Source organism: Eurosta solidaginis, chromosome 3 (genome assembly GCF_040869045.1).
Source record: "Eurosta solidaginis isolate ZX-2024a chromosome 3, ASM4086904v1, whole genome shotgun sequence".
In the NCBI taxonomy this organism is placed as follows: domain Eukaryota; kingdom Metazoa; phylum Arthropoda; class Insecta; order Diptera; family Tephritidae; genus Eurosta; species Eurosta solidaginis.
In genome coordinates, this window is record NC_090321.1 from 176398272 (window position 1) to 176415080 (window position 16809).

The 16809-nt window shown below is 37.0% G+C and overlaps 2 protein-coding genes across 3 annotated transcripts in view; both read left to right on the forward strand.

Annotated features, from left to right (window-relative positions):
• The window catches only part of LOC137244667 (uncharacterized), a 588428-nt gene that overhangs the window by 552296 nt on the left and 19323 nt on the right, over positions 1-16809 (forward strand). The gene's annotated exons all lie outside the window — the stretch shown is intronic.
• Positions 1285-16081, forward strand: Obp47b (Odorant-binding protein 47b). Of its 2 annotated transcripts, XM_067777807.1 has the most exons (4): positions 1285-1452; positions 1552-1599; positions 10053-10169; positions 15632-16081. In XM_067777807.1, the coding sequence occupies exons 1-4, from the start codon at positions 1399-1401 to the stop codon at positions 15989-15991; spliced, it is 579 nt and encodes a 192-aa protein (XP_067633908.1). In that variant the 5' UTR covers positions 1285-1398; the 3' UTR covers positions 15992-16081. The 2 variants fall into 2 exon arrangements, with proteins under 2 accessions (XP_067633908.1, XP_067633909.1); XM_067777808.1 differs by lacking the exons at positions 1285-1452; positions 1552-1599 and adding an exon at positions 7329-7457.

The window sequence follows — 16809 nt, forward strand, 5'->3', positions numbered from 1 at the left end:
CGAGATGCATCGTTCAGTACAATAACGGACCACTGGCCGCATGACCTGTATGCTGAGGGAACCAACCAACCTACACCTTATTTAGCTGAAGTTTGAGTGCTTATCTATATATATAAATATCAAATTCTGTGTGTGTGTATGTGTGTGTTCGCTACGGAAACGTATTTCCCAAACTTCAATCATCAGCAAATTTTGGCTATAGGTTCCTTCGATCAAGACGAAGGTTTTTCATGTTTCAGAATTAAGAATTTTAAATTAAATTTTTTTTTGCTATGCGAACGAGCAATCTTACCTCCCAAAAATTATCATGTTAACAAAATCAATGATCGCATGCAAAACCAAATACCTGGTGAAGTGACGAAATATAAATCGATCGACACAGTTACAGATGAAGATCAAATTGTGAATTATCCAATTGAATTTCCAAACTCTTTAGAACCACCAATCATGCTTCTTCGGAATTTAAACCCACCAAAATTGTGCAATGGAACCCGACTCTGCGTTAAGAAATTAATGCCGAATGTAATCGAAGCAACGAAGGACAATCGCTTACTGTTGCAGGATTAAATTTAGAGAGTCCATGTGTTTCTCATGGCCAGCTATATGTGCTTGCTCTAGAGTTGGAGCGCCAAAAAATTTGTTTATCTTTGCACCGAACGAGAAGGCCAAAAATATTGTGTACCCACTTGCATTACAATAAGATACAATAATAAAATGTTTTAAACGAAAATTTCACCAAATATGCGTACATAATTCAATTCAATTTACAGAACATTAAACTAAATTATCAACAAACAAAACAGAAAAAATTACGCTACATTCATTCGATCTCTGGCGTTACAACGTACGCCGGGTAAAGCTAGTCTTAATATAAATATAATAAATACACCACATTTTAATCTTCCTGCACAACTGGGTATAATCAAATTATAGGTACGTTAAAAGAATTTGTAATTAACAACTACGATGGAAATCGTTAAAAAAATGTTATGATGATAATTATCATGTGCCAAACGTTCACCACTGTTTATACATTGTTGTAAAATTTGTTTTCGGTTTTTTAATATTAATTAATTTTTTGTATAAATTTCATGAGAGTACCACAGTTGACTGCATTCTCCAACTAAATATTTCCACACACTACGCCGCTTGAAAATTTCAGCGTTTCATTTCAAAAAAAAAAAAAAAAAGAAATTTTATTTCAATTGAAAGTAAATTTTAAAATTTAGGTTTGTCGCTTTACCGTACACTGCGGTTTGACCTATAAAAGCAACGGTACATTTCCATATTTCAGTTATTTGTAATATGAGCTTGTGAAATTCGTCAGTACCTCAACTCGGACCATCAGACATTAATAATTACTTCAAATAAATAAACTTAATTCTTGCTACATACAAAATGTTTTCATCTAAATTTATTATATCCTGCGTGCTTTTATTTATGAATTGCAAAGTGAGTTTTTTTTGTTTAATTCATTACAACTGAGTAATGGATTAGAGTTGTTTTAATGCAATTTGTCTTGATATACGTAAATATTTCTTGAATTCGCAGTGCTTTTTTGCAGTGGAAATTGATTGTCAGCGGCCACCACAGTTAGTGGTAAGTGGTAAAGTGTTGCTAAATGCATATAAAAGTGTCAGTAGCACCAAAGATGTGTACGCAATTTTTGTATATACATAAACGAAGGACTTAAGAAAAGAACTTTATTTATTAGATGCTTCAAATTCGAATTGTGTACGCTTCCTTGCCCTATACAGTACTGTTGGCCCTATAATAATTTCAAAATTTAATTAATAAAGTTTTTCATCTAGGAGCAGTGAAATGATACGAGAACTGAGTGAGTAGTATCGATACTTTTCCAAAAAATACCCGAGTATTTCGATGCTTTTTTTCCAAGTAAAGTATCGGTACTTTTCCTCGATACTTTACCAAGTGCCGATGATCTATATGTTTAAGATCAACAAAGTTCAGCCATTAACACCATAACTTGAGCTTTAACTGAGATCTTCGACGACGCGACAAAAGCTCCGCGTTAAACTTAAATAACAAAATTTCCATTCTATAAATGTATAGTAGGTAACAATACCTCCAGTAGAAAATATGGTAGTACAAAGTGCAAAAATTAAATAAAAAAATTAAAATCGTTCTGATCCCCTTCTACTTTGTTAACCTTTCCACAAAACGTTTAATACGATCAAAACATACTTGAAGCTTCTCTTCCAATTTTCGTTGTGATATTTTTAATTTTCCTTACAAATTGAGGGGACGAGACCTTCATATTTTATGCCAATTCCGAACGGCATCTGCAAGGCAGATGAATTTTTGCTGGAAAACTTTTCATAGGAGAAGTACACTCGGAGTGGTTGCGACCGCTACCAAGGGGCGACCCCGTTTAGAAAAACTGTTTTCTAACTAAATTTTTTTTTAATTCCATAAGTCGATAAATAATATTTTAAATCATTTTATGTTCGTGGCATTTCTCTTTAAATGTATCTGTTGATGATTTTACTAACCTTTTGCTTCCACTGAAATGATTCTCCGAATTGTTTTTAGAAAGACTTTATTGTAGGATGACTCTTGGCGGAAAGACAAAAAGTAGGTACAAGGTTTATTTTATAAATCGGATGACAAACACAAAGTGATAGCGAAAACTTTGTTTTTATGGTCGTTTTAGTACCAAATCTTAAATGCGTTAGAGTTGCCATGCCATTAATGATGAGATTATTGAAGATGTCCTTGGATTCTATTTTGAAACAGTATCCTTGAAACACTTGTGAGGGCACACAAATGGGTTATAATGTTCGTATTCGTCCAAACTTAAATTTCCCTACTTGTTTTCTTCTAAATTCAAAACGTTTAAGCTCATTTAAAAAAAGTTTCTTGGATTTTGGTAAAAATTCCGATCGAGTATACTCGATACCCTTTACTGAGTATGAGTACTAGCATCGATACTTTTATCCGAGTATCTTATATGAGTACCGGTATCGATACTTTTTCTAAAAGTTCTATCACTATCCAGGAACAATTTGTTATGTTCTTTTCAGCGCAAATAAATGCAGTTTTTGAAGTTTCATAAAAAAATATATGGCAGCGATTTAGTTTAGCACCCCCCGAGTTCGGGGTTTAACTTGGTATCAAATGAAAGAGGGAGTTCTCCCGATCACAAATATATATATTTTAAAGTGCGCATGGCTACCGCCACGGTTATACCACACACCCGGACTTGGCATGGCGTAGCCCAGGGTTATTTTTTATAAGCGCGGCCGAAGGCCGCCTATGCAGAAAGGTGTTCTACGCAGAATTACTGCGCAGAAGGTTGTACTACGCAGAAGGACATCATCGTGGCGGTAGCCACGGTTATACCACACATCCAGACTTGGCATGGCGTAGCCCAGGGTTATTTTTTATAAGCGCGGCCGAAGGCCGCCTACGCGGAAAGGTGTTTCAACTTTTCAAAATGAGTAGTAAAAATATATATTTTCCTTTTTCTTTATTAACTGAAAGGTGGTAAGGTAATATTTATATTTGTTTTTATACTCAGTTGAGCAGAGCTCACAGAGTATACTAACTTTGATTGGATAGGTATAAAGGAATCGAGATAGATATAGACTTCCATATATCAAAATCATCAGTATCGAAAAAAAATTCGATTGAGCCATGTCCGTCCGTTCGTCCGTCTGCTCGTTAACACAATAACTTGAGTAAATTTTGAGGTATCTTGACGAAATTTGGTATGTAAATTCCTGGGCACTCTTCTCAGATCGTTAAAATGAACGATATCGGACAATAACCACGCCCACTTTTTCGATATCGAAAATTTCGAAAAATTGAAAAAGTGCGATAATTCATTACCAAATAGGGATTAAGCGATGAAACTTGGTAGGTGAGTTGAACTTATGACGCAGAATATAAAACTAGTAAAATTTTGGACAATGGGCGTGGCACCGCCCACTTTTAAAAGAAGGTAATATAGAAGTTTTGCAAGCTGTAATTTGGCAGTCGTTGAAGATATCATAATGAAATTTAGTAGGAACGTTACTCTTATTACTATATCTCTGCTTAATAAAAATTAGCAAAGTCGGAGAACGACCACGCCCACTTTAAAAAAAAAATTTTTAAATTCAAATTTTAAAATAAAAGTTAATATCTTTACAGTATATAAGTAAATTATGTCAACATTCAACTCCAGTAATGATATGTTGCAACAAAATACAAAATAAAAGAAAATTTCAAAATGGGCGTGGCTCCGCCCTTTTTCATTTAATTTGTCTAGGATACTTTTAATGCCATAAGTCGAACAAAAATGTATCATTCCTTGTGAAATTTGGTAGAGGCTTAGATTCTAGGATGATAACTGTTTTCTGTGAAAAAGGGCGAAATCGGTTGAAGACACGCCCAGTTTTTATACACAGTCGACCGTCTGTCCTTCCGCTCGGCCGTTAACACGATACCTTGAGCAAAAATCGATATATCTTTACTACACTCAGTTCACGTACTTATCTGAACTCACTTTGTATTGGTGTAAAAAACGGCCGAAATCCGACTATGACCACGCCCATTTTTTCGATATCGAAAATTACGAAAAATGAAAAAAATGCCATAATTATATACCAAATACGAAAAAAGGGATGAAACATGGTAATTGTATTGGTCTATTGACGCAAAATATAACTTTAGAAAAAAACTTGGTAAAATAGGTGTGACACCTACCATATTAAGTAGAAGAAAATGAAAAAGTTTTGCAGGGCGAAATCAAAAGCCCTTGGAATCTTGGAAGGAATACTTTTCGTGGTATTACATATATGACTCTTCCCGTTTGGATTTACTTCAGGCCGATTTGGACTCATTTCAATTATGGTGTACAGTAAATCTACTAGTTTTGAACTGCTGCAAATGTAAACTAATGACATTTCACAGAGTCAACCCAGTTTTAATTACCTATATGCTAGATGGTGCTCCCTTGGAGCGTATATCTGAAATATGTGACCTAGGTGTTCTTTTTGATGCGAAATTGAGCTTTAAAATGCATATTTCATCTATTGTAAACAAGGCATCGGGTGTACTCGGATTTATTAAAAGATGGGCTAAAGAATTTGATGATACTTATTTAACCAAGACCCTTTACACATCTTTGGTTCGCCCAATACTTGAGTATTGCTCCTGTAATTGGTCCCCGGGGTATAAAAATCATATAGATCGGATTGATCGGCACAGAAGCAGTTTCATATCTTCGCTTTACGCGGTCTTAACTGGGAATCAAATCAACATCTTCCACCTTATAGAAATAGACTTCTTCTCATTAGTTTGACAACTTTAGAGAATAGAAGAACATTACTCGGGGTAATGTTCCTTCATAAACTGATTATCGGTGAGATAGACTCCACTGACCTTGTAAGCAGACTGAATTTTTCCGTTCCTGCGAGAACTACAAGACACTATGTACTCTTTCATTTACCCATTCTACGGCGTAATTTTGCCAAATATAGCCCTCTTCGCAATTGGTGCTCGCGCTATAACGAATTGTACAACTGCATTAGTTTTGAGTATTCGATTTCTGCTATCCGTAAGGAAATACTCTCACGTCTGGCATGATATTTTTAAAGATTTTTAAATAAGATGTCAATTTTATTTCAATATTAATTTTAACTAATCTTTATTTTTGATTTGATTTATGTATTAATTGAAATTTAACTTAATTAGTTTGATTGTTTATTATTTAAGTTTTTACTTTAAATTTTGTTTTTTACGCTTATGTTTTCTTTCCTTATTATATGTATTGTATCTTATATTCAGTAGTCGACCGCTTTGTGTCTGTGTTGACTTTAACAAACAAATAAATAAATAAATAAATAAATATAAATAAATTAGCGGTACCCGACAGATGATGTTCTGGATCACCCTGGTCCACATTTTGGTCGATATCTCGAAAAGGCGTCCAACAATAGAACTAAGGGCCACTCCCTTTTAAAACCCTCGTTAATACCTTTAATTTGGTACCCATATCGTACAAACACATTCTAGAGTCACCCTTTGTCCACGTTTATGGCGATATCTCGAAAAGGCGTCCACATATAGAACTAAGGCCCACTCCTGTTTAAAATACTCATTAACACCTTTCATTTGATACCCATATTGTACAAACAAATTCTAGAGTCACCCCTGGCCCACCTTTATGTCGATATCTCGAAAAGGCATCCACTCCCTTTTAAAATACTCATTAACACCTTTCATTTGATACCCATATTGCACAAACGCATTCTAGAGTCACCCCTGGCCCACCTTTATGGCGATATCTCGAAAAGGCATCCACCTATAGAACTAAGGCCCACTCCCTTTTAAAATACTCATTAACACCTTTCATTTGATACCCATATTGTACAAACAAATTCTAGAGTCACCCCTGGCCCACCTTTATGGCGATATCTCGAAAAGGCATCCACCTATAGAACTAGGGCCCACTCCCTTTTAAAATACTCATTAACACCTTTCATTTGATACCCATATTGTACAAACAAATTCTAGAGTCACCCCTGTCCCACCTTTATGTCGATATTTCGAAAAGGCATCCACTCCCTTTTAAAATACTCATTAACACCTTTCATTTGATACCCATATTGTACAAACGCATTCTAGAGTCACCCCTGGTCCACCTTTATGTCGATATCTCGAAAAGGCGTCCACCTATAGAACTAAGGCCCATGTCCTTTTAAAATACTCATTAACACCTTTCATTTGATACCCATATTGTACAAACGCATTCTAGAGTCACCCCTGGCCCACCTTTATGGCGATATCTCGAAAAGGCATCCACCTATAGAACTAAGGCCCACTCCCTTTTAAAATACTCATTAACACCTTTCATTTGATACCCATATTGTACAAACAAATTCTAGGGTCACCCCTGGCCCACCATTATGTCGATATCTCGAAAAGGCGTCCACCTATAGAACTAAGGCCCATGCCCTTTTAAAATACTCATTAACACCTTTCATTTGATACTCATATCGAACAAACAAATTCTAGAGTCACCCCTGGTCCATCTTTATGGCGATATCTCGAAAAGGCGTCCATCTATAGAACTTAGGCCCACGCCCTTTTAAAATACTCATTAATACCTTTCATTTGATACACATGTCATACAAACACATTCCAGGATTACCCTAGGTTCTTTTTACAACATGGTGATTTTCCCTTACTTTGTCTCCACAGCTCTCAACTGAGTATGTAATGTTCGGTTACACCCGAACTTAGCCTTCCTTACTTGTTTTTTTTTTTTTTTGTTTATGTGGCAGCACAGCTTTGTAATGTCATCAATAAAATATATAAATGTGCATGTTGCTACAAAAGCGCGATTGAATTAATAAAAACATTTATAATAAGTAAAACCAATGCAAAAATGAAACGTGGAATATACAAAAATGCAATTTAAGTTTATCGTTGCCAATTTATATAGATATGTATGTGGATTAAGGTTTTGAAAAATGTGTAAATTGTAATTTAATGTGCTATAGAAATTTGCTAAATTTGCAAATTTTAACAACAAATAACTTTTAAATTATAAGTTTGCGCACTTTAAAATATATATATTTGTGATCGGAACAGCTCCCTCTTTCATTTGATACCAAGTTTTACCCCGAACTCGGGGAGTGCTATTCTAAAATTTTCCCTAATATATTAATCAGTGCCGAATATAGCTTTGTCTACATTAAGATATTTCTCTATCATATTTATTGGTTTATTTAGCTAACTAGTGGTCGAAAGACGCGTTTTAAATCTACGACCTACCAAGAGTATGAAATCAAAATTTTGATTTCAGTGAAGTTCTATGAAAAAGGGCCAGGCACTTTCAAGGCTATTTGAATGAAGAAATCTTAGCAAACGGGGAATTTAAAAATGTTTATTTTAATATGTAGGCAAGTTAAATTTATGGGTTGAATATTGATATGTTAAATGCATAAATAAAGCTTAGACCATAATCCATTAGAGCATTCTTTTGTAGATGTTACATTAAAAAAAACAGGTTCAAGTTTTTAGCTTTCAAAGCAGGTCAAAAGAACTGAATAAAATATAAATAATTTTTTTTCTATTTTTAGGCACATCCTTAGTAGGATACTGCAACAAATTTTGATTTGGCTTGATGCATAAATGTGAAGCCTACAATACACCATTTCTATCTATCAGTAAAGAAATAGGAATTCACACAACTAATGCAAGGCGAATTCAGTACCAGACATTCTTCTGCACGCCGAATTGATTTTATTCGCTTTGCCGCCACCTGGTATAGATTCGCCTTGACTAAATGTTTAATAAAAATGTTGAATAAACGATTGTGCTGCGGCGCTTTTGTACCTTTATTTTGGTTCCATGACAGTAAAATATCGGATTGAAAATGGTCCACCGGGGACTTTTTTGAAATAAAAAGAGCGCAATCATTTGAACATGTAATCAAGGCGAACCAATTCGCCGTGCAGAAAAATGTCAAGTCAAAAGAAAAACTTAATTGATTTCGATTAACTGACATATTAAAGTACAAGGCACTGTATGGAAAATAATCAAGAAGAAGCAATCAGCTGTTGGGTTAACAACACCTGGTACTGAATTCGACTTGACGTGTAATCCACTCTGCAGAGAATGTTCCTGCCATGGTGGAATCACCAGGTGAAGTAAATAAAAAAAGACAGAAGATGTACGCTGTCTGAAACGGTAGGGATGTATTTTAAACGGTCAGAAAAGGGTAAAATTTCCACCCGCTTAGATCAAATTGGAGTAGAAAAATAAATACCTTGCTACGAAAGCCATTACAGAAACTGTTTTTTTTTTTTTCAACATACCAATGCCACCTAATGCCAACGCAAAAGGGGATACATATGACCAGTGCGAGTTTAAATTACTTTTAGCATCGAATAAAAATAAAAAATTCAATTCGGCCACTTAAGCTGTGATGAGCAGTAAAATTCAATTGATGCGTCCAAAGTAAACTAACCTTAACTTCAAATGTAGTTGAAACTTTCATTAAAAACGCGGACATAAAAGGGAGAGGTGTTATCCATTATTTAGTTGAACTTTTCTGACTTTGCGGCATTTAAATGGGTTTCGAGATCTATGAAGAGTTTTACAGTCACACTTGGAAGTAATCGTCATACTTCTAAATGTGCTTCCATCCCTAAAGATCAATTGTTAATTCCATCAAGTTATTATTTACTAAAATATGTCAGGGGATATACTAGTAGAAGATGCTGATCCGAAGCGAGCCTGATTCATGTATTCTAAATTACAATCCATAACTATAACATTTCTCTTATCTTAGTGGTCTGATTTTTTTACATAAATAAGATATAATACGAAATTTTTTGTGTTCTCGTTGTAGGAATGGCAAAAACATTCCTCGGAAATCTCCGGTAGCGCTGGACAGGGGATATGGCGTGAATACAAATAGTTTGTTTTACCAAAGACTTGTTTAAATTTTTTTGGGAACAAATTAAACATACATATAAAATGGAAACACCAACAATATGGATGCAATAGTTCAGCACGGCGTTACTTATGGAAGCCAACACCAAAGCTACCCAAATGATGAATCTCTTTAATTAAATCCGTAAAGGTCCATCGATATTCACCTAATAGTTAATGTGAAAAAAGTTCTAAAAGTGGAATATTTTACTCCTCAAAAATGCAAAAAACTACACTTGTTCGGAGACAATATTGTTGAAAAATTTTCAGATAGCCGAGTGACAGAAAAAAGAAGAATTTAGAGCGAGACAATTGACTTATTTCACCTGGTTATTACGCCATGGTTCTTGCATCTAAAAAATTTTTTTGCAGTTTTCGCCCAATTTTGCTTAAGAAAATAATTTTTCCTTTTTTTATAAGCTCAATCGCAGGCGAAAATGTCTTGTAGTGATTTAACGGTAAAATCGAAACAGATGTGACAAAGTAAAATTTTTTATACCTATATACCCAAATCACTAAACCAATTTTGCCGTATAAGGTTAATGAAAAACAAATATTTATTGTTCTAATGCATGCTTCTTTTATCCTTTTACAACCTACAGGATCCAACTCTTTGCTGTAAAAATGGCGGTCGTGATCAGTCCATAGAATCTTGTGCTCAACGTATGGGTATGATGGACCAAGGCAATAATGCCCCACCAACAATGGAGACTGCTACTGTAAGAAAATCCATATTGTATGCTGAGAAGATCGTCCTATCTTGGCTGTGGTTTCGAGAACGCCTTACCTCAGAAAACATTCTGAAAATACTTTACACCAGAATTTTATTTAAAAAACCTCAGCACATTTTTTTCAAAACGCAATATTGAACAATCTCAGAGTTTGGATGAGCAGCGCCTTTTCTCAGAAACGTTACATCTCATTATAAATTTAATAGTATGTATTTTGAGCTGAGATAAGGTGTTCATCACAAGTTCCAAATAGGGCAATTTTATACTCAGCCGAGCAGAGATCACAGAGTATATTAACTTTGTTCGCATAACGGTAATCCGTAACGGCATAATCTAATCGAGATAGATATAGACTTCTATATATCAAAATGATCTGGGCGAAAAAAGAAATTTATTTAGCCATGTCCGTCCGTCCTCCGTCTGTCCGTCCGTCCGTAAACACGATAACTTCAGTAAATTTTGAGGTATCTTGATGAAATTTGGTATGTAGGTTCCAGGGCACTCATCTCAGATTGCTATTTAAAATGAACGAAATCGGACTATAACCACGCCCACTTTTTCGATATCGAAAATTTCGAAAATTCATTACCAAAGACGGATAAAGCGATGAAACTTGGTAGGTGGGTTGACCTTATGACGTACAATAGAAAACTAGTAAAATTTTGGGCAATGGGCGTAGCACCGCCCACTTTTGAAAGAAGGTAATCTAAAAGTTTTGCAAGCCGTAATTTGGCAGTCGTTGAAGACATCATGATGAAATTTGGCAAGAGTGTTACTCCTATTCCTATATGTGCGCTAAATAAAAATTAGCAAAATCGGATGGCGAACGCACCCACTTTTTAAAAAAAATTTCAAATGGATACCGTTTTCTAAACACCCAACGATTTTCTGCTACTTTTACAGTTATTAACAAATGAGAATTACAGATAGTCATCCCGGAGAAATAGAACTTTATGGGTAAATGTGCGTTTTCAGGGAACACTATTTTCGTTGATACTTTGCAAACATGTTTCCGTCTGTTGAGGAATGGAAAATTTGTTCGGCAAGTTGAACCAACTGCCAAATTTTAAGTAAAATTATTTCCTGATTATTTAATCTTACGCTTCACCATAATATTAGGAGAAAAAATTCTATTCATAACCAATACTTTAAAATGTTAAAGAACTTACAGAAAAGCGAATAAACACATCGAGAAAGTGTAGTGACTTCAGGACGGTATCACTCAACGATTGATCAACAGTTATGCTTTCAAAAAACAAATGTCCAACATAAACTGCAGAATAACTGCTTTTTAAATTCCTCTGATAAATTTTCTGAAACCGGTTGACAATAGGCTATGCCCGAAAGATTTTTATTATACTCAGCTGTACTTGTACACAGGGTATTATAACTTTGATTGGATAACAGTTGGTTGTACAGGTATAAATGAATCGAGATATGTTGATATAGACTTCCATATATCAAAATCGTCAGTATCGAAAAAAAAATTGATCATGCCATCTCCGTCCATCTGTCCGTCCATTAACACAATAACTTGAGCAAATATTGAGATATCGTCACTAGATTAGTACGATAACCACGCCCACTTTTTCGATATCGAATATTTAGAAACGTGATATAACTCAAAATCAAATACCGCTAAGCTAATGAAAATTGGTAGGTGGATTGGCTTTTGACGCAAAACTTAAATTCCCAAAAAATTTTGGAATATGGGCGTGGAACCACACACATTTAGAAGAAAATTTGGAAGTTTAACAAGCCGTAAATCAAAAGCCGTTAAAGATATTACATTGAAATTTGGCAGAGACACTATCCTGGCAAATTATTTAGACTGAGAGAAGATAATCAAAATCGGTTAAATATCACGCCCACTTTTCCTATAGGTCTAACCTTAACACAGTTTGCAATAACTCTATGGTATTTAACTACATTTGTGACATCTATTGGAGTGGCCATACGAATATGCGCAGTTTCGGCGTCGGATTCGTGGTGGGAGAGAGACTTTGTCGCCAAGTTCTGGCGTTCCCGCCTGTGGACGAGCTTCTCGCCACTATCCGAATAAAAGCAAAATTTTTTAATATATCATTCATTTGCGCCCATGCGCCGACAGAGGAGAAAGACGACGAGATGAAAGACACGTTTTATGAACAATTAGAACGCACATACGAGCGCTGCCCCCGTCATGACATAAAAGTCGTGCTTGGCGACTTAAACGCCAGGGTGGGCAATGAAGGTGTTTTTGGCTCTACACAATGAAACTTCTCCTAACGGACTAAGGCTGATTGACTTTGTCGAGGTTCGAAACATGGTCATATCCAGCACGAGGTTCATGCATAAAAAGATACAGCAAGCTACATGGCTGTCTCCTGATCGAAATACTCGCAATCAGATCGATCACGTTGTGATAGATGGACGGCATACCTCCAGTGTTTTAGATGTGCGCACGATCCGAGGACCCAACATCAACTCGGACCATTATCTCATTGCAGCCAAAATACGCACCCGCCTCAGCGCGGCTAAAACCTAGGAACAAAAACACAACGAAAGCTAGACGTCGAAAAGCTTCAATCACAACAGAGTGCCAATGATTTCGCAACTCGACTCTCCCACCTGCTCTCTGAGAGCACAACTCAGCCTGAAGAAATACAGGAGCAGTGGGAGCATATCTCCGGTGTACTTCGTACTGCCGCCGAGGAAAAAATTGGTTTCCTGCGGCCAAGAAAAAACAACTGGTACGATGAAGAATGCCGCGTTGCAACCGAAAGAAAAGACGCTGCCTACAGGGCTACGTTAAAAGCGAGCGCAACAAGAGTGTGTGAACGCTATCGTGAGTTGAACGGGAAGCGAGACGCCTTTTCAAGAAGAAAAAAGCAGAAGCAGAAAGGCGTGAGTGCGAGGAGCTTGAGCTTCTAGCCACCAGGAATAACGCCTGAAAATTTTACCAAAAATACGGCGACATACGGAAGGTTTTAAGACCGGGGCAAACTCCTGTAGGAACGAAAACGGCGACCTTGTAACTGATGTGCAGAGAGTGCTTAGATTATGGAGGGAACACTTCTCTGTTCTCCTAAATGGAGGCAGCGATTCACCGCGCAGAGATGACTAACCCGATCCAGCAATCGATGATGATGGAATATATTTCCCCCCTCCCGATTATGACGAAGTTAAAACAGCAATAACCACATTGAAAAACAACAAGGCCGTGGGCGCTGATGGACTGCCTGCGGAGCTATTCAAGTGCGGCGGGGAGGAGTTGGTAAGGCGCATGCAGCAGCTTCTTCGCAAAATATGGGCGGAAGAGTGCATGCCCGACAATTGGAATCTAAGTGTTCTTTGCCCAGTCCACAAGGGATACTGTAAAATGCACCAGCTATCGTGCAATCAGCCTTCTAAATATCGCATATAAGGTCCTTTCAAGTGTATTATGAAGCCCATCGTGAACCGGCTGATTGGACCTTACCAGTGCGGCTTCAGACCTGGTAAATCTACCATCGACCAGATTTTCACAATGCGCAAAATCCCAAAAACCCGTGAAAAGAGAATCGCCACACATCACCTCTTCGTCGATTTTAAAGCCGCCGTCGACAGCACGAAAAGGAGATGTCTATATGCCCCTATTTCTGAATTTGGTTTCCCCGCAAAACTTATACGGCTGTGCAAAATGACGTTGAGTAGTGCCATCAGCTCAGTCAAAATTGGGAAGGACCTCTCCGAGCCGTTCGAAACTAAACGAGGTTTCACACAGGGTGACCCCCTACCGTGCGATTTCTTTAATTAGATGTTGGAGAAAATTATACTAGCTGCAAAACTTAACTGCACTGGATCAATATTCTATAAAAGCGACAGATAGAGCGAAGATGACATTGATATCATCGGCGTAAACACCCGCGCTGTTAGTTCTGCTTACCCCAAACTGGAAAAAGAAGCGGTAAATATGGGTTTGATGGTGAATGAGGACAAAACGAAGTACCTGCTGTCATCGAGCAAAGAGTCAGCGCATACGCGCCACTGTTGGCAGCCATAATTTCGAAATAGTAAAAGACTACGTTTATTTGGGAACCAGCATCAACACAAGCAACAACATCAGCACTGAAATCCAGCGAAGAATCAATCTTGCCAATAAATGCTACTTTGGACTAGGTAGGCAATTGAAAAGTAAAGTAATCTCTCAGCGAACGAAAATACTCTACAAGTCACTTATCGTACGCGTACTGCTATATGGGGCAGAAGCATGGACCATGACAACAGCAGATGAAGCGGCTTTGGGAGTGTTCGAGAGAAAAGATTTATGGACCTCTACGCGTTGGCGATCGCGAGTACCGAAGAAGATTTAATGATGAGCTGTACGAACTATACGCAGACATCCACATAGTCCAGCGAATTAAAACGAAGCGGCTGCGCTGGCTAGGTCATGTTCCGGCAGAGGTAGAGGGCGGCCCCCACTCCGTTGGAAGGACCAGGTGGAAAACGATTTAAACTCCCTTGGTGTGACCAATTGGCGCCGGTTGGCGGAGCGAAGGAGTGACTGGCGCGCCTTGTTGGACGGCCAGAACCATTTAGACGGTTAAGCGCCAATTAAGTAAGTAAGTAAGTAATTTAACTACATTTAAGTGGTATTCAACCTCAATAGCGGTATGGTTGAGCCAAGAACAAAACTTAAACAAATTTTGTTACTCTTTCCAAAATACTTTTAATGCCATTAGTCGAACAAAAATCTCCCAATCCGAAAGAAATTTGGCATTAACATTTGTTTCATAGTCCAACTGTTAAACTGCATTTAACCCGGTCAAGTTTATTAGTGGGAGCCTCTGTATCCTTTTTGCTTCTTTTGAACGAAAATGAGTTCAGAATAGAACCATATACTTATGTATTATTTATTGCACAGCCTTATAACACTATTAACCACACAAAGCAAACAACAACAGCGTTTCAAGTGCACAGCTGGGTACGGAATGTTCGGTTTCACCCCAACTTAGATTTTCTTACTTGTTTTTTCCCAAAGATTTTTGGAAATCCATAAGAACAATATCTCTTCATCGTAATTGTTACCAAATATAACTACAAAGTACTTTGAAAAGTGCTACTGATGGGCGTATTTGGGTTAAATCAAACCTGAATAACGAGTTTCAAGAAAAAATTCTCGAATAAAGTTTCCTTCAAACAAATTTTTAGATAGAGGGTTCTCGAACTGACAACCTAGATATGTATGATATTATCCCAGACGTCACCATACTAAATATGATCATTAGGGTGTCCATTATTTCCATGTTGGTTCTTTTAATACCAAAAAGTAGTTACGTGAACTGTAGGTCCTAAAAACGAAAATTGTTTTTACCACACTAGTACTAGAGCTCGTTTACTGAAACGAAAAAAGGTCACTTGGAGAATAATGGACATCCTAATAGAAATACAACGAACATATAAATTCAACAAACATTATTTCTTTTCAGTGCTTCGCTGAGTGTATTCTCAAACAACTGAAATATATGGAAGAACCGGAGAAGCTTAACTTCGAATCAATACAAACACAATTACAGTCCAAACACAGCAATGACACCGTCTATGTTGACACCATGATGAATGCGTATCACTCTTGTGAACCAGTGGTTCATGAAAAGATAAAAATTCTCCAGAAAATTCCACTTGGCGGTGCTGCTGCGTTTAGGCGTGGATGCAGTCCATTCTCAGGAATGATGCTTGGTTGCACCTATATGGAGTATTTTAAGAATTGTCCAGCACATCACTGGACTGAAAATGAACAATGCGCATTGGCAAAACGATTTGTAACACAATGCTCATTGGGTGCCTAACACATACATAAAACCATGCATATATATCGTAACGAATTTAGGGAAATTCCGCTTATTTGAGACCTTCTGCTAACGTTCGTATCGCTGAACGGTTGAATAAATAACACCAATATTTAGTATTGCAAACTGACTTTATTAAGATTACTTTGAGAGTACTTCATAATAACACTTATACTTCACAACCAATAGCGTGATTAAATCAAAACTGATTAGTTATGCTTCAGCTTAGGCTGCTTTTATACTCTCGGTTTCCTCGTTCAAATTTTTCCTATGGTCTAGTAAATTCGCGAACTTCATGCTTGGTTACCAGCCATATATATGTATATTTTTCGTTAGTAGTTTGTAGCTATATGCGTGTGTATGTGTGGGTACTACTTCGGCTGATGATTACATGTGTTTGTGAGTATCTCTCCGTCGCCTTGTAGGTATGTGTGTAAATGATGATTAATTTGTTTACGTACAAGAGTGGCAGCTTGCTTTATTATACTCAGTTGAGCAGAGCACACAGAGTATATTAACTTTGATTGCATAACGGTTGGTTGTACAGGTATAAAGGAATCGAGATAGATATAGGCTTCCATATATCAAAATCATCAGTTTCGAAAAAAAATTCGATTGAGCCATGTCCGTCCGTCCGTCCGTCCGTCTGTCCGTTAACACGATAACTTGAGTAAATTTTGAGGTATCTTGATGAAATTTGGTATGCAGGTTCCTGGGCACTCATCTCAGATCGCTATTTAAAATGAACGATATCGGACAACAACCACGCCCACTTTTTCGATATCGAAAATTTCATTACCAAATACGCATTAAGCGAT